Here is a 19,471-nt window from a genome sequence, read left to right as displayed (position 1 = left end):
GTCAAGATCAATGGCAACATGTGTCCTAGTTTAAGAATATAACGATTCCTCAAATAACACTTGCTGATATATATTAAAAAGTAAGCTCATTTTCTAATAGAAAAACATTGCTATTCCACAAGCAAGCATCATCCCTAATAAGCAGTCTTTTGGGCATTTCTTTGGGGAAAGGCAGAAATGTAGCTGCGTGTTGACCTATCTTTCTCTCTTTGAAGGAGATCCCATATAGCTGAATTTGAAATCATCACATGGTTTCATATTGTACTCCTGTACAAATATAAAAAAGATTTAAATTTCCAGAGCTGTTAAAGTTTCAGAACCACCATCTCAAATTTAGTTTGTGAAGGAAAAGCTTCAGGAGAGTAATTCTTGACTAAATCCTTGTTTATCTGTTGTGTGTGCAGTACTTTTACTCTTGGGAATTCACATTCAAATAAAGTAGCCCGTGCAGGTGCACTCGGCAGCTCTGTTGTCATGACTATATGTTAAAACTGGAGTAAACACAAAGACATTATGGTTTGGTGGTTTGGTTTTGCTTTTTTTTTTTTTTTGTCTTAGTAGAGCTCTTCTTGGTGTGGTTTTTGTCTCTAAATGTTCAGCAATGTACACAACTGAGGAAAAAACCACAAAACTTTAAGACAAAGGAGAAGAGTTCATTAGAGGAATCTATGAACTATTGTATGAGTAGGAAGCTTAGATCCCCATTTTAGGTGTATAAGTGATGCTTAAAGGCAGGAAGGGTAAATAACCTCCTGCTCTGTAGTATGTTTCCCAGTGTAGTCAACCGAATAACATAAATAGCAACTTACTTAGAATGTGTGCCCTTAAATGGAGGAGAATGCGTAAGAGCACATTTGCAGGCAGTGATATTAAGTTGTTAATTCCATGTAGTCACTCTGAACTAAGAGAGTTATGAGCCAATGAGGAATCTGTTCTCTACATCTGAGCTTGAGTTTGAAAATTCCCATCAGGTTTGTACCATTGTATGGTGTTGTATATGCTTTTCCTTACGCGTAAAATATATTGTCTTACAGGTTCTCTATAATTACCATTTCGAGTGCAATTTCAAGTATTTCATGTTCCCATATGATAAATTTAATCGACTGAAATTATCTACGTACTAGGCAAAAAGCAGTAAATAATTTTGAACTAAACCAAATATTGTTCATTGTTCAGATAGGTACATTACCAAGCTAGAAAAAAGATTTATTCAGTTGTGTATTCATGTATTTTATTCTTATCAGACTGAGAAAGTCAAAATTGATGGTTTGAATATATCAAGAGAAAATACATACCAAGTAAAAAAATACAGTAAGATACTAGTAAAATAATAAAAATAAAATTGTGTTGCTTATTAGCTGAGAATTTATTAAAAATACGTGTCACCCATGATATCACAATACTACAGAAGTGCAAAATTCTTAATGAAGTCATTAAAGGTCAAAGGGACTTGTTACCTCTTCATATTCTGCACTTTTGAGGCCACATCTGAAGCACTTGTCCAGTTTTTGGCTGTGCAGTAGAAAAAAACGGTGCCCAGGTTGCCCAGAGGGGTTTGTGGAATCTCTACTTTTGGAGGTATACAGAACTGGAGTAGACAATGCCCTGAGAAACGTAAACTGTCGTTGAATTTCGCCCTATTTTGAGCTGCAGTTGGATCAGATGACTTTCATAGGTCCCTTCCAACCTCAATTCTATAATTTTGTAATTTAGAACTTCTCCACTGTACCTTTTGGGTCAAATCTTCTCTAATGAATATGCACCCGATTTGTACCACTTCAGTGTAGTAATTCTCTTTCAAATGTTAAATATTCAGTAGTGGTATATCTAGTTGTAAGCCCTGAAAATTTCAAATGTTTCACGTATCGCTTAGACATACGTAGTGGCACTTACTAAGATCAGCCAAGAGAAAACAGACACACATTGCAAGAAGGGAAACTCTGATTCGACATTTGGAAGGAAAAATCATGTTGAGGGTGGTCAGACATGAACAGGTGGCCCAGAGAATGTTCTGGAATCTCTGTCATTCAACATATTTAAAATATCATTAAACAGGCCCTGAGCAACCCCTAGGCTGGCCCTGCCTTGAGGGTGGGGAGTTGGACTAGAAGATCTTCAGAGGTCTTCCAACTCTTAATTATTCTGATCCCGTGATATTGTAGGATACTTCAAAATATCATGCAGTAGGTATCAAAATGACATGGATATTGTTGCTGCCAAATATTTAATTTTATGAATACATTATTTCTATAACAAAAATAATTTTAAACCTAAAACCATTGAATCTTAAAAAGAAAAAGAAAACAAAAATGCATTTAAAATAAAACAAAAAAAAGTGTGCTGTTTAATAAAATGTGTATGTTTTTTCATAAATTACTCCATAATGTGTTTCTCTGGGTAACTTCCTGAGAACAGGTTCGAATGAAGCTTCATGCCCTGGCACTGCTCTTCAGCATTCTTTTAGCCCTCAAGTGTGACAGGACATCAGAAAGAGACCTAGAGCCTTGATGATGAGCTCTTCTGTTGGGGTTGGCCACAATACAAAAATTCCCTTTCTGATTTAAATAAAGATTTTATGGGCTTCAAATAGCTCATACACTGTACTTGAAGTACCTTCACTCTAAATGCCTTGGCTTTACTGTTTAGGAACAAACAACAATCCATACCAGCTTATAACACCAATTAAAAAAAAATCATAATTTCTGTGACTACACAAAGTTACGCTTGGTTGAACAAACCATTTGAGCAGTAATCCCATCTTGCAGTGTTGTGTTCAGTGGAGTGTGAGTGGCTTTAGCCAACTTGGTGTGTCCGCGGATGTCATGTCACAGACATGGCCATGCAATGGTACAGTTCCTTTGCTTAGACTAGGGTTGCATCAGCCGCTGTTTCCATTCTGTGATCTCTTTTTCCTCATAGAAATATAAATTTCCTTCTTTGCCTTTTCATTGTGGTCTTTTTTGGGATATGTACCCCAAAGAGTTAAGCGATTTCTGATTAGATTGCTTTAGTGGGTTTGATAAACATTGCATACATAGCTGAGAGTTAGGTTAAGCCTTAATAGTTGCTAATAGAGGAGAGTTCTGTGACACAGACACGGCTGAGAGATTTTCTCTGAATTCTGACAGCCTCAAGAGAGGGTGTTAACACAAAATAAATGACTGGTAAACAGTAAAAAAAAAAAAAAAAAGAGACCGATGACTGCAATCCAAGGGGTCATTGTTTCAGAAGAGAAGCAAAGGAGAAGCAAAGACTGTGAGGGAGATGGTTAATGGAGAATCTGTATCTCATGTGATGCTGACCAGAGAAAGTGAACCATAGCAAAATAAGCAGTTCTCTGTTGGCTCTCCTTATTGTAACGTAGCCTTCAAGCTGGTACTATAAAACAAATTACTGCGGTGCTTCCCATCACTACTAGTGCTCAATATATTGAGTATTCTGTACCCCCGTTAAGTCACACCAGCACCACCACAGTAGAGATTTCAGCATCCCTGTTCCAGAGCTCTGCAGAAGAATTATGTCTGATATAGTCCTGACTTTGTCCAAGGCTTATGGTAGGCAGTCTTCTCTGTTATCTGCAAATGAATATTAATATTATATGCCACTTTTTTCCCTGCCCTGCAACTTCTTACCGGTGGAGGTGGGAAGTAGGATCATAATCTCTGTCACAGGGAGAGGACTCTGAAGTTTCTTTGAACATTTGTCCCCTTTGCTCTGCACGTTTTGTAGTTTCTGGTTCTACCAAGGAATAGTTCCGGGTCTGATACTTCCTTACCCCATTATACTCTACGTAACTGCAAATGCAATCTAGCACCCAGTAACAGATGTATTTAGTTGTGGAGAAAGAAAAGACTAGAAGGCATGAAGCATGAGAGTATTGCCTAACTGGATTCTGTGTTTAGTGATCATATAGGAAATATCTGAAAGTAGGTATTTTTGGCATACATCAATCATGAACTTGTCAGTGTGAAGTCACAGTTCTTATGCAAAGTCATCATTCTCATATCCTTATTCAATGTAAGAAACAACAATTCATGGAAAGTTAAGTTCCTGTTTTGATAAAAGTAAATTAATACAGTAGCTGGAATGAGAGCACGTTAGCTAATGCTTCCCTCAGCTACGCCTCTCTGCTCACGTGCGTCTGGCGTGTTGTTAGCTGGCGCGTTGATGCTAATGGACCGGGAAATTTTATGCTCTAACACTGAGGTATTGTGTTGGCATTCAGACTTCCTGAGCAAACAGGGGGTTTCTGAGGCACGTCAAACTGAAAGAAATAAATAATAGTATTTTATTTAAAGAACTAACCTGCAGTTTTGGTCTGCATGCTCTAAAATAATTTAAAAAAAAATAATAAAAGGACAATATTTTAAAACAAAAATAAGACTCCAAATTAAATTCCTGTGCGAATTACCATTTGAAAGATGGTATGTGTCAACACCTTATCATCTGCCTGAAATACTGAGTATTCACATGTTCATTTAATAAAGGATAGTTAGCTCAAGAATAGTAGCTCAAGGATTTCACATGCAAAAAAAAATGACCCTAAGGGAGCAAATTGTTGTAGGCCGCTTGCTCCTGAGACGCTACGCGTTACCCGCTCTGTGCGCAGTGCCAGAAAAAACCACCTCTATTGTTTCTTTGCAGTGTAACACAATTACCCCTGCTGGCATTTACCACTGGATGCCAACACGGAGGAGCACACCTGTGGAACAGCTGCACTGTGAGGAAAACAGGACTCAACCGCTTGATTGACCTTTGCTTAGTTGAAACTCTGGTTAACCAAATACTTTCTCCCCTAGCAGCGCTACTCTCCATCGTTTGCTCTCAGACTTACACAAAGCCCGGCTTTTTTTTTTTTTTTTTCCTAGTTACTTTGAATGTACTCTAAAACGAGTGGAAAACCAGAGTGGTACTCTATGGTTTGGGGCTATGCATATTCATAAAACACTGAATACAATTTTCCGTCTAGGCACAGAAATGAAATCACTTCTGTAGTGATTTCTATGATTTTCTCTTTCAATAAAAGTGCTCTTCTGGGACCACACCAAGGGAAAAACATGGTAGAAGAGAATACATTTGGAATTAATTAAAACAGATGAAGGAAAAGAACCTGATTCATTGTAGAGGAGTTCTGTGATCCTAAAGTTGTATAAATGATAATGTGAAAATCTGGCAATCTCTTTATTCCTTCCCCTGCTCGATATGAGATGCTTAGTTTGCTTTGGGATTACAGAAGATAAGGAATGCTTCTTTCTGCAAACGGAACACATGCTCCTCGGATGTTAAGATACATGAAAAAATATTATTTGAACCACCTGAGACCACATGTAGAGATTTATTTTTGTAAAAAACAACCAACATCCTTTTATTATACCAAACAGAACCTCACATTAACTGATCTTTTGAAGTATCCTGCTAGGAATTGCTTTGCAAGCATTTTGGGTATTGCTGATAAGTTTTAATACTATATTTATAATCATCATGTAATAAATTAATCTATCATGGACAGTTCAAACTTAAATTTCTAATTTCCTTGTAATAAGAAAGATTCAGGAAATATTGAAGTAGTGACATACTGAAATACTGAAAGAAACAGTTACAAAGAAGAGCGTATCATAGTTTTTTATTTTATTTTGTAATAATAATATAAGGTTTTTTGGGGGTAGGATATTTGGACTTGTAGACCACATTCTTTGTATGATATAAATTATTGTGAATTTATTTTTAAAAATAAGTTACACAACATGTCAGCTTTCCTATGCTTTTTCCCAGGCGTTATAGCTGCCATATCTAAACCAAGATAGATCATTAATTCAGACACTGAAAGCTGCTTTTAGTCAGTTTAGATCTTGACTATTAGCTGTTTTGAAGAAGAAAACCAAATCCTGAATTGCAGCAAATGTGTTAAAGACCATATTATGGGAGGTAGGAGCGAGGGGGCGGTTGGGAGAGCACGGGTATTGCCCTGAGCCACAAGGAGACAAGTAGTTGGATTTTGCACTGTCTTGGAGTTGATGGTCATCTTCCCACTGTAATCCAGCTGGCAAGAGACATATGCATGGATTATATTGGCCTACCTGGTAGGAAAGGCAAAATTTTCCACTGAGTTGGTGACGGGAGAAGGCCCTTCAGCCTGAAATGCTACATGGCCATCCAAGATCTATAAAAAGTCAAACAACTTTGCATCACTTTGACAAATTAAGTTAATGCATGTTTTTATCGGAATCGGTATAGGAGAGGGAAACGAAGATATTCTAGCTAATCTGTTAGAGGACTTCTCCTCTTCAAGAACCATCGCTTTCAACAGTTTAGCTTAAAATTCCTTCCCTTCAAGACCTGATCTCTTCCAAGCGTTATGGCAGTGGCAGTGGATGGACTAGTGACAAATGATCCATTTAATAGAGTGGTGTTGTCTTTTGAGGCTGTAACACTTCACTAACATTCTGCCATGTGGTCAATAAGACGAAAAGGAGAATTAAGCATAAGAAATTCTGTGATTCTGTGATAATATTTTTTACACTTCTGCTGCAAAATACATTTTATTATCATTTTTATTGCATTTAAATCTTATTTATTAAACAGCTGTGAATGAGCTATGTCTTCAGCTTTATCTACAGCAGTAGAAGCAATTACAAACTTTGCTTTTGTGATCTAATGAAGGGTTTTGTTATTGTGTATTTCCTAGTGCTACTTGATTATATGAGTTCAGAATTAATATCACCCATATTGGTCTTTTAATTGGGTGCAATATAAGCATCTATGTTCCTGACAGCGTTTCTCTTTAGCAATTACATTAAAAGTTTATTTGATAATAGAATGATTCTATTAAATACAAATTGAAATTATTGTGTCTACTTTTATTATGCAAAACAATTTACAAAATCTTTCCTAACCAGAATGCGAAGTTACTGCTATATTATAAAAGAGATTGTTTTATTAAGTCATTAAAAGAATCATGCAGACAAGAGTCATTAGCTGTGTACATTTAGCTAGTGAAAATGGAAAGGAAAATATCTCCTAAGTGATTAATAATCCTTTGGCTTGAGGGCTCATAGTCGGTGATGTGACAGATAAAAAGATCACCGACTAAATGTTTGAACGTGGTGGAAACATTATGGAGATGTGTCTGACACACTGACAAAATAAAATAAGTGATGAGTGATATTTACTTGTATTTTGGATGATTTTGTCACTTCCAAGATGCTTCTATAGAATTATTTGTCTGTCAGCAGTTCAAAGATTACAGTCAAGTCCTTTTTAAACAAGATACGGATGCCTGGCAGGTGCACTGTGTAATGAGAGTGCAGCGTCCAAGGTTTTTTATTCAATGACTACAGTAATTTCATAATCTTCTAGTAGTTGATATTTCGAAAGGAGCATGGTTTGTCTTCCTCTATTTAGCAATAATGTGAAATTTTAGTCTCTGATCATCTTTTGGCTTAATGTTAAACATTAATTTTTTCTGTGCGGAAGCATATGGCTTGCAACTACTTATAGAGCAGGGTATGCAGTAACTCAACGCTTATGCTACAGTACCATAGTCAGGACTGTGACTATACCATGTAAGAAATTGTTCCGAAGATGGACAGTACAAAAGTTTTAAAACGGGATTTTGGGTGTGGACTGTTGTATAACCACTCAGGTACCTACATAACTAGTGCAAAGGTAACAAATTCTGTAGTTTGCGATTGCTAGTGTTTTGAGGATCAAACTCAGATTTCGTTACTTAAGGCACATGGTATATCAAGACTGCAGGGTGCGATGTGTGTCTCTCTTCTCAGGTTGGCACATAATGCATTGCACTGATGGGAAATTCAAAGCTTGCTGCTCCCAGTAACAGGCTTCATAGCTGCATGTAAGGCAGGGTGAAAGAAGTAGGTTGAGGCATGTGTTCTGTAAGGGTAATTCGGGCCGGCTGTTCCCCCCACCTCTGTTAGATTCATTTATTACCAAATATAACAGAGGCTAGTTTTTATCTTATCAGAAATTCTGTAAATTCATGTTTCAGATTAGTCCATCTGAAACATCTGAATCATCTTTTGAAACTCCACACACTAAAAATGGCAGTGTCAACCTAATGAATTCTGAGATATTAAAAAAAAATATTAATAAGTACTTATAAAAACTCTTGCTGCTGATTGAAAATCAGGTATTTCTTGAATTTAATATGCAGTCTACATGAAAGAATGGTCTTAAAGCATACTTGAAAGGAATGCAATTATTTGCCTGAACTCAGTAAAGCAAAGACAGTAATGACAACTGGTGGAAAACATAAACTGTCCTGTCAGTAAAGGCGGAATAGGGTTTCGACGGAATGTTAAAAACTTGATAAAAGTTTCGTTGTACAAAGTAAGATGCACTGTACAAAGAATGGAACAGAAGTTTATTTAGAATGGATGAGTCACATTACATGTAAACTCCTGGTTTTCTGTATACTTTTTAATAGTAATAATTTTCTTTTTGCCAGTTGGAAATAATTGAAATTAATATTAATCTTTGAGGTTACAGTATATTTGTACAAACATTTGTCATTAATCATAATAATTGACAAACCCACATCAACTCAAGATGTTGAAAAATCTGGCAATAACTTCAGGATTATTTGTTTTCCTTTTTTTTTTTTTATTCTCTTTTAGAACTGGGTAGAAAAAGCAGAGAAACAGAAACTACTGTCAGATGACCTTGACCTTTCAGAGCTATTTCATCCAGACACATTTCTCAATGCCTTACGGCAGGAGACTGCAAGGTGAGGGAAAAATAACCTACCTATTTCTGTGTGCTAATGTGCCGTTGTTTCCTATGTGTGAAGTTGGTTACTTCATTTTCCAGATGCAGACCCAACAAATGATGTCAATTGCTGTCATTAGTCATCTCATTTTTATTACTTTCACTGAAGTAGAATAGCTAATTGTTTAAATGCTGTTTTGTTGTTTTTTTTTTTATTTTAGATGAAATTAAAAATTTATTTTTCTCCAGAGACTTAGTTTGATATGGTACACATTGAAAATACATTGGTTCTGGTTTTGTTCTTCATTTCCTGTTGTTATTTGTCTTCATTTTCTGTTGTTATTTGTCTCTAAGATTTATTGTATATATGTTTCCCTTGCAGAGTAATGAGCTGTTCAGTGGACAGCCTTAAATTTACAGCGTCATGGAAAGGGCGAATACAGGAAGGCAAACTCCAAATTAAGGTATTTTATTAGCATGTTTAACTAGAATTTTACTAGGATGTTTTATTAACATAGTCCAAGTCATCTGTCCATAAACTTTCTGGAAAACTGAGCTATAAATACATTGATGCACCTGACATACAAAGGCTGGGTAATAGTATACAGCTACAAAAATGGTAGTGCAAAAAATCTGCAGTAATGGGAGAAAGAAAGCAGTTAGCTTTTTACCCCTCCTCAGTCACAGTGCTTTTTGAAAATTTAAAGTTGTTCTCGCTCCATTCCCTTCATCCACCCATCCAAGTCGAAGCTGCTATTCCATTAGTTAATATCTAACTGTTGTCCCGAAAGTAGTTAAAAGACTTGTGGCGTGTAGCAAGAGGAAATGTAAACCTCCAAGTCTAAGGCCATGTGTTAGCATTTGTTGAACCACTGAAAGGAGACTTCCAAAGAAATAAACAAACCAAAGTAAACTATAATATGACTAGCTTTTGATATGATAAAGACCCAACAATTTTTTTACTGGACACTTAGGGCTACCACTAGCAGCCCAAACAGGAGCTTAGACAGCAAACTGGAGATGAATCCTCAAACGGTTTAGTTTAGCTTCTTAATGTTTCGGGTGGCACTGCCATTTTGGCTGAGTCACGATATTTCTGCACTGGTTTTATACTTAATTTTGTAGGGAGTTCACAAAATAAGTTCTCTCTGCTACATCTTCCAACGGGTATGTTGGATATGATAACGCTGCACAGCTCAAAGCGCTGTGTTTAGCACAGAGCGCAGCACTTCCAACTGCATCCTTAGAGAAACCCAGGTGAATAACGCGGGGCGCTCGCCACGCGACTATGTATTGATATGCAGCTAAAGCAGAGAGGTTGCTAGACAAGGAGAAGAGAAAGCAACTGGCAGGGCACCTTCTTGAGCTGGATAATGCAGGCAGACACAAGGCTGTGGGAGATAGTAGGCTTCTGGGTTGGCTGCTGACACTATGTAAAATCATTAATCCACAACGTGTGAGAATGCATATTCCTAAAATATTAATAGGTAGTAAGGCCAGAAAAGGTAACTGTAGTCATCTAATTTGACCTTTATACGATACAGTCTTTTGATCTTTATCGAATTAATTCCTGTTGGAACTAGGGAAAAGAATTTACAAAATTATTGAATTTTGATATCTAAATAAGAATAATATTGCCTACCTTATTTAATAAGAAGTAGTAGGTAATGAGAAGTAGATGATAAATAAACCAAGGGACTTTTAGGGCAGTTTGGCTACCTGGAATAAACCTCAGATATGATAAAACTGGGAGCCTGCAAATCACATGTTCTGAGGTTCCAAATTCAGCCCAGACTTCTAAGTCCATAGCAATCAGCAAAAACTGAGTATCGCATCTGAGACCACTCATTCTAGTAGGGTAGCTATCAGCTGCAGATCCTAGAAGCTTGCACTTCTTCAAAACTATCCTCGAAAAATATCAGCAGTCAATGTCAAATACACGAACTCCATGTATGAATGATATTATCTAAGTATTTTCAGATGCTAAAAAATACTACAATATTTTACAATTGCTAGATTGAAATAGCGGCTTGGAAACTAAAGATTAAAGCGTAATTAGAGGAAAGAGTATTATAAGAACACTTCAGTTAGGTGTATTTAAGCTTATATTTTTTTGTTTTGTGCAAATTTATGTGGTAGATTTTTGGTAACACTGTTAGCAGTCACTGTTATATGTAGGAAAAAAGGTTAACATGTATTCTCTATTGCTTTACAAGAATGAGTCTTATGTTCCAAGAGGACTCAAAAATAAAAATATAATTTAGTTTAAGAGCAAATTCTCTGCCACAGAAATAGAAGCAGTGAGGTGATTCGTTATTTTTAGCAAAAGGTAAGAATCCTGCCAAGTTTGCTCACTTGATTTGAGTATTATCCTTTCCTCAGTAAAAGCAATATTCAGTGAATCTGTATTAGTAAGTATTCACCAGTATCTTTACTGCTTCTTTGAATTTTTGATGTACAGAAAGGCTTTGGAACCCTTTGCCATGCTGAATATTTAGATTCCTTTCCATGAGTCCTTCCTTGTGCTCATGAAAAACTGGGGAGCAACTTTCACATTAGTAAAGCTAAATACCATGTGGACTGTAACTAAGGCATAAAAATGTCAGTGATTCAGAAAAATCATCCTCTAAAATGTTTCTTGTGTGGTAAGGATCCACTGGATTGCACATTAAGCTTGATTCACATGAGCAATATGAATTTTAATACTGGTAAATTAATGTTGTATCTGTAGTTTCAAGAATTCAGGCTAAACTTATAGAAAGGGGAGCTCTATTTTGGGAAATGGGGACTGAAAAAAATTTCCATCAGCAGAATAGAAAAGTCCTTAAACACATGCTGTGGTGAGGAAGCGGGGACCCTATTTTGTCCCGCCTGACTTTAGATATCTAAATTGGAAATTGGAGTTTACGGCCTCATTTTATCAATGAAGAGAGACATATACCAATTCAGATCTTAAATGGGCTAAATAAATTTCAGGAGATACCCATCTTTCTCCACTGACAGGAGAAGAGCTATAATTGCTATGGTCCTACTGTAGTAGTTTTGGTCAATTGCCTGAATTAGAAGGTTTTTTAAAAAACCCTGTCACATTTTGGAAGTTTAAATAAACAAGTATCATGGAGGCATAGGGTTCAGGAAAGAGTTATTTAAAGATTTTCCAGACTTTATACAAAAAATATGTTAAGTTTTGAGTCATTGAGTCCCTCAGCTCTGTCTCTGTCCCGGGTAACCAGTTCTTGCATTTCCTTCCGGAGAGGGCCCACAGTTTCCCTAGTCTTTCTTTTCTTGCTGACATACTTAAAGAAGGATTTTTTGTTTGTCTTAATGTCCCAGGCCAGATTTAGTTCTACCTGGGCTTTAGCTTGTCTAACCCCATCCCTGGCTGCTCGAACCATTCCTCTGTATTCCTCCCAGGCTGCCCGCCTGTGTGTAACTGCACTATAAAAGGCTAGTTCACAAACGGAAAATCTTACATAGGAGTGAAATAGAATAAAATATGTTGTAAGCACAACAGAATGTTTTGAAAGCAATGTGGAAAGTGATAGCAAAAAAGTAACATGTCTACTTTTGCTGGCTTAGGCTACACATGATCTAGTTAAATACATATGGTCCTTGGTGAACTTGGCCTCTATGAGTTTGACATTGTATGTCTTACTTCCTTATTGGATAGCCTTCTGTCTGCAGATAAGGCTACTAAGAAATTTTTCACATTCAAAAATTCAATTCATAAGCAAAAGGAGATCTGTTTCCATTTCAGCTGTGCACAGAATAAGATAACTGAAGTAAGTGTAAAATGTTTCTTGGCATCCTATTGCGTATGCATCTTTGAATGTATATAGTTAATAGTGCACATGCATAGACATACTTTTCTGTCTGCACAAATACCTTTTCTTTGTTCTTTTCGGAAATTTTCTTTTCGTTATGATTTATTGTGTTTCCATTTAGAACCTGGCTGATCATATACCTCTGTGTCTATAAGATAAACTCATATACCAAATCCTGCTGTTTTCCTCCCCCTTGGCAACTGCCAGGTCTTCGGATTATATTATTGAAATGTCATGAACCTGCACTCATTTCTCTTTGCTAAACAATTCTTTTCTTATTTAAGATAAATCTTCAAACTATCAGAAATTTTGTGATAAAATAATTGCTAGAATTGATAAATATGATTTCTTTTAGTCAGAAAACTTGATTTTTTTCATAATGCATGTTCCTTCTTCACATGATTCAGACTGAAGGTTTAAAATTGGATGTATCACGTCCCGTACAAAACCTAGATCATGGTATAGGCTGTTCTGAGATTTATCAGTTTCAATCTATGCTAATGGTACTATTTTACTTTGTGTGACTGTTTCCATAGAGACTTGATTCTGTGCTCAGATGTTTGGGGGACGCTGTTTTTGTGTATGCAAGAGTCGTGCTGAAGTCCCTGAATCAAGGGATATTTAATTATTCTAATAGAAAGTCTTTGTTGAAGGGTTAGAACAATTAGGAATGCAGATAAACGTTGAATTTAAACCTAAGATTCACACATACTTTCTATAACTTTCTCAGTCACACTGACAGTTAATAACTGTTGTGAAAACATGTTCATTGAGATTTTTTTTCTTGCCTTTAATTTTAAAAGTTTTTGATGGGTTAGAATTTGATCTGATAAGGAATCGAAGGTGGAAATCTCACTGTGATCTGTATGATGAAAACGCTTCTTCAGTCCTCCTGTACTTCTAAATAATGGCATTGTCCTTCGGCAATTGTAAACACTTGGAATGACCTTTGTGTGACAAAAATTTCAAATAATATACCCTGTGATTGTCTGAAAATCACAAGTATGAAGTGCCAGAACTGTTGGTGTTACTACAAAGCAGGCAGAGGAATACTCAATCAGGCCAAGAATACACCTGAATCTGGGTGGATTATCAAAACTGATGTTAAATTATCAGTGTTAATTCAGGTGACAGTTTAAATGTATAATGTGGAGTAGATCTTTCCTAGTAGCATGTGATGAATATTTGATTTAGAATTAATCTGTATAAAATTACACCTTCCTTAATATCACTTTGGATTGCTTTAACAAAAGGTACTGAAAATGTATGGCTATTGCAATATAATCACATATTGATATGCAAATACATGTCTTCTATTTGCTTTGTGCATTGCTTGTGCTGTTGTACAAAAGCAGGGAGTCATTCCTTTTGGCATTCCATTCTCTCTTATTATAGAAAAGAATGAAAGAAAAGAAACGTGTTAAGGAACTTTTTGGTTAGTGAGTGCTGTGAGCTTGCATAGAAATTAATACAAGTAGTGAAAAACAAAAATTTATTGCAAGACTATAATATTCAAATAGATAATATCAGCATTAATATCAAAACTATGCTTTTAGCAATTGACAGAAATGCTATTATAAGGCAACCTGAGAAGTCTGTTTTTACAGTACACCTTCATCCTGAAATATCAAGAAATTAATGATGGAGACCTGTGGAGGTAATGAAGTGAAAATATTACTTCCTCAAGACTACTGTAGTTTGTGTCATTTCATGGGAAACTATAGCATTAAATAGTAAGGAAAAATTAATTGCAGAGAATTTGAGCTTTGGGAAACAGACGTGGTTTGGGCCATGTTATCAGCATACTTTCTACAAATGTGTTTTAAAGAAATATAATCTGTAATGTGTAACAATAGCTTTTTTGAAACTAAACTAGTGCCAATAGTTGCAAAATGCCAAATACTATGTAAGAATTAAAATTTTAAAAATTATGGTCAACTCCAGCCATTACTCTAAGCTGATTTGCAAAAATACTATGCATGCTAATTACAGATACTGTGAAATCCATGTCCTTCATCGTAGTTTTAATTTCTGTACATAGTTTATCATAGAAATGAGAACACGGTAATGGGTATACTCTGCCAGACAGTATCTGAAAGTACATTGTTCCAATAGTTTGGGGTTTTTTCAGTGTCTTTTAATATTGAATCAAAGTCAAAAATTTGGTCTTCATCTTCAAAGGAGTTCCTATGATTGGTTGAAGTTTTCCAGGAGATCAAATGATTTTATTTTACATAACTACAATGTCAAAGGAACTGCCAATATCAAAAGAAGAGATGTGTATGCAGTAGAAAGAGATTTTTCAATAGATGACCCACTTCTATAGAAACTTCTTTTAGAGATGTTGAGGATGGCCAGACCTTTGAACACCCTAACAGTAAATTTTAAAACCTCTTCATCAGACCAGTCTCCCCTCAATAACTTCGCTGAAGTCACATATTTACCAAACTAAGCTCCATAACAAAATTCCCTGCAGAATGCAGGAAGGGCGGAAAGAAGAACGTATGAGATGAGTCTTTCTAGTATTTGTGCGATAGAGATAAATAAGAGCTTTGAAAGCATTCAGTCAGAAGTGTAGTGAGATAAAGTGTAATCTAGGATCTGTGCATATAGTGAAGTGAGGCCTTAAGTATCAATGTTAACAACAGAGAGCAGTAGGAAGGAGTCTGTGGGAAAGCCTCAGTATAATCATTAGTCAGACTTTGTTCCTTTTGTGCCTTTTATGATATTTTTCTTCGTATTCTTTGTTCTTTCAAGACAGAAGAGTTGGCACTGGAATGTATGTAGGCTATCATTAAAGACTATTGACACCCAAACTTCTCTTTTTCTAGATAAAGACGTCTTTTCCCAAAATATCTCTCTGTGGAGAGGTTTTGAGTTTGAAAAGAAATAGTACAAAATATCAAATGTTAACACTACACCTTAAAAGCAACAGACCTGAAAATCTTAAGGAAGATTCAAAGGAAAGATCACAAGAAACTTGGCAGGAGAAAGGAGTGTCACACTTTCATAGAGAAGAAAAGACCTTAAGTTTCAACAAGGGGTTAAAGGAGAAAAAAGTTTTTGCAGTTCCAAACAGAAAGTCTGAAAACTGTAATTAATTTCACTAAGACCTTGTTATTTGTGGAAATTAAATCTAAAGAAAGGGTCATACTCCTCTGAGCTTTCCATTTGGGGTTGTTTTGGTTCAGGTTATCCACAGTTTTGGAGGCTTTAGTCTGAGTCCTATTCTGTGTGGGGCACAGAATGTTGCCGGTTCTCTGGTCATTGTCTTGTCCAAGATCAAACACAGCTTTTTTCTATAGCTTTTTAAAATGCAATCTTTTAAAACTTTTTATTTTCATGTCAGAATAAGTATATATGCATTATGCACGTTGTAAGGAAGAGTCCTCAGCTCAAAGTTAGAAAAGAAATATGAGTGTAAAGAAGCAAATTTTTGAAGACTGCAATGCCTTTCTACAATTAAAAGAATAATTAGTTATTAAAAATGCAAAATGTAATCTTAGCTAGAATACACTTAGTAGAGTATTAACAAAAAAACACCCCAAACACTTGGGAGGAAGGCGTTGCCTTTCACGCATGACAGTTAACCCCCATTGTGTTACTGGTTAATTGCAACTTTTCTTGTCAAATAAATAATTTTAGAATACTGTAATTACCTAAGCAAATTATTTCTGTTATGTCTTCTATGATAACAGATCTTCATTGTAACATCATACTTTAACCACTTTTTAAAATTTCCTACACTTTTTAAAATTTCCTGCAGGAGAAAATGGATTAGAAAATGATGCTTTTCTCCATTTTGGTTCTGTGGTCACTCATACTGGTTCCATCAGCATGGCATTTCGTACTTCCAGCACCACTTTATGAACCTTGTATTTGGTCAAAGCCCACCTCAGTGGTGTGTATTTAATTCAGGGCTTTAGTATGACAGTGTAACAGACAGGTGATTTTCAGTTTGTAGCTTCTGTTAAACATCTGTTCCAGCTTAAGATTTAGCCTTTTAAAAAGCCACATGAAATTTGTTACGGAGTTAATTTTTATGATTGCTAAAATTGAAGTTAGCATTTCAGAAGGCCAGTCTGACTGTTATTATTATTATTTATGCTGGCAAACTATTATTATTTGTACTGGGAAAATAAAGTTATCAACGGCTATTGAAAATTTTATTTGGAAGAAATCCAGACTAGATATCAGTGTCATTAATTTATGCAGGACTTCGGTGAAGAAAAAAAGAGAATGTTTAGTTCAGAGGCTGAAAATACTTACTAATTAAAAGAAAGCGTGTAAAACATGTTACATAAAAAGCATTGCATAGTTACTTATAGAAACATATAGGATTCTTATTTAATTCTTTCCAAACAATTGTTTATCTAAGGAATCCTATATTAAATATAATTTTCTCTCATATTATTTCAATATATTTTGTTTGCCTCTGCAGAAGCTGTGTAATCGCGCGTTCCATTCTTTGAAAGCTGTGCTCAGACTTCCAAGCAGGAAGTCATGCTTATTCCAGTGATTGTTCTTCTCTTCTTCTTGACATTGTAATGATTGTGTACTTGGCTGTCGCTATCATATTTCCATTAATCTAATGCCAGGCAATTGCAGTTTCATAAATGATGACATTTACAGGTATTTTTCTCTCGCATTTTAAAGAATGTGAATCCAAATCAGAGGAAGTTCATGCCGAAGTGTGGTCCAGATCGTGCTTTTAAATCATGTTTCCTATTCTCACACAAAATGTTACAATCATAAGTTTCCTGTTATTTAAAAATTTGGTCACAGTAAAAAGGATCATCATTTATTAAAGCACAGTGTAATCATTACTGACATTTCAAGTCTGTAATATATGTTTGAATATTTCATATTTCCACGGCAGATCAGTGGCTTACAACTGGAAGGTTGCAGTTTTGATGGAAATCGACTTTCAGAAAATCTGCATGATTCTCCCAGTGTGTCATCTGTTCTCCCTTGTTACATGGCCTGGATTCCACAGGTACTAAATTATTAAAATCCCTAAACTTTCAAGACCCTGAATTTGCTTTTTTCTGTGTAGTAGCTTTTCCATATGATGTTACTGACCTGTTTTCCCCTGATTTCAAAATAAAAATCCCTGTCTTTAATAGAAAAACACTTACTTCTTTTATATAAAACAAGAACTTATTATTAATTTTGTCAATATTTCTTAGCTTATGTTGTTTAGATTAAGGCAAGGGCTTAATTTCAGTCATACCTTTTTTTCCTTGTATTTAATAATTGTTAACATATTTTCAAAAGTGTATTTAGTAAATGTATACATGAGTTTGGGAGTTCATTCCTAGAATATCTTTTCTTTGCATTTTAAACATTAAATGAAAATGTCATAGCAATAAAAAGACTGAGAACATGATGTGGTCTGTAAGCAAAGAAAGCCTTTCCTCTGCTTACACTAATTTAAAAATATGCCAATGCTTGCAGAACTAGGTAAGATGAAGGTGAAGTAATCCAAATAGTAAAAATTGTTACTGCTTCTGATCTCCAATTCTAATAGCAATCTCTGATAAATAAAGCAAAAAGTTACAGAGACCTTATTCAAGGCAAATTCATATACTTACAGTCTTAGAACTAAAAGAAAGCTTATTGTAGAATTCCTCTCATCTAAATTTACCTTTCTAAAAGTTAATGGTCTGATATGACTTGGCTCCTCCTTTGGTGTCAGTAAAAGACAGGCATCTCAGGAAGTCCATCCCATAATAAAATAACAGGGATAAATCTCTGTTTAGATGTGACTCTAGAGACAGCCTAGACCACTAACTCTGGGACAGACAGGTGAGAAGAATCCCACATACAGATGTAAAAGAAACAATATTAAGACTTTCACACCAAAAATGAAGTGTAAATGTAGAAAGTGAGAAATAGGGATTGATGCAGGTTTTTTCCACTTCTTTATCACAGTAAATAAACTTAGCAGCATATAAAAAATAAAAAATAATCTCACCTTCTATTCTGTCCTGTAGACATTAACTCATCAAGCAAATAAATTTATTAACTGGAGGAGTTTGTTATTTGGCAACCTAGAGAACTCTGGAGAGTTCTCTCTTGAGAAAGAGGTTTGGTTAGAAGAGCGTTAAAGGAAGAAGTTCACTGGACCCAAGTAGTTGAAATATCAGTTAGAATTGAGTTTATTAATTATCATAAATTACAGCAATGATGAGATTTATGGTATATTGTGCAAGGAGCTCCATTGCTAACACAATACTGTATCCCAACTGTCTTCTTTTTTCTCATTGTTATTTCCAGCACTGGAATTACAGCATTCCATTATAGTACAGCATTAAAAGTATAACGGTCAAGATTTAGACTTTGAACACACCTACTAGCCAACATCTGTGCTACTGCTCCCAGCTTTAATGGGAAAGAAAATACTGAAAATTAAAACAAAACAAAACAAAACACTAAACAAACCTATTACAAAATTGACCAGTGAAAGATTTTTCAGTTCTTTAGTATTTTACAAGGTTCAGAAAAATAAACAGATTTGTAATTTACTTGCAAGGTAGTGCATGGGATAAATATGGAATTGCCAGACATCCTAATATATAGACTAAGTGGTGCATGGAGGAGGATGGTAATATGCATGGTTTTACCTGGTAACACCAAATTTTTATCTTCTGCACACTGAAAATGAGGATTGTAAGTAACCATCTCTTTGTTCTGAAAAACATTCATCTTGTGTTAGAGATAAAACAAATTCTTAAGTGTTTTTCTGAATAAGAGTCTATATTCTTTAAACTTCAAAGTAAGATCCAGAAGTTATACGTGACATCAGCAGGGAGCCATATCTATAAAACAGAGAAGTGAGATAGTTCAATAATCAGTGAATTAAACTTCTTCCAATGTACTTCATAATTTAAATAAATAGCAACTGAAGTCTTCGTGTT

At 35.4% G+C, this 19,471-nt stretch overlaps 1 protein-coding gene across 1 annotated transcript in view; it reads left to right on the top strand.

The window, feature by feature from the left end:
* The window catches only part of DYNC2H1 (dynein cytoplasmic 2 heavy chain 1), a gene marked incomplete at its 5' end in the record, with an annotated part of 191,497 nt that overhangs the window by 167,605 nt on the left and 4,421 nt on the right, over nt 1-19,471 (top strand). The window contains 3 exons of the mRNA XM_082483473.1: nt 8,637-8,746; nt 9,110-9,191; nt 17,431-17,547. Of these exons, the coding sequence (XP_082339599.1) occupies nt 8,637-8,746; nt 9,110-9,191; nt 17,431-17,547 (309 nt within the window). The remainder of the gene's footprint in view (nt 1-8,636; nt 8,747-9,109; nt 9,192-17,430; nt 17,548-19,471) is intronic.

This window comes from Vanellus vanellus, assembly GCF_965231255.1.
Source record: "Vanellus vanellus genome assembly, chromosome: 1".
Taxonomy (NCBI): Eukaryota; Metazoa; Chordata; class Aves; order Charadriiformes; family Charadriidae; genus Vanellus; species Vanellus vanellus.
The sequence above is the reverse complement of the archived record's forward strand: the minus strand, read 5'-3'. Positions and strand labels throughout refer to the sequence as shown.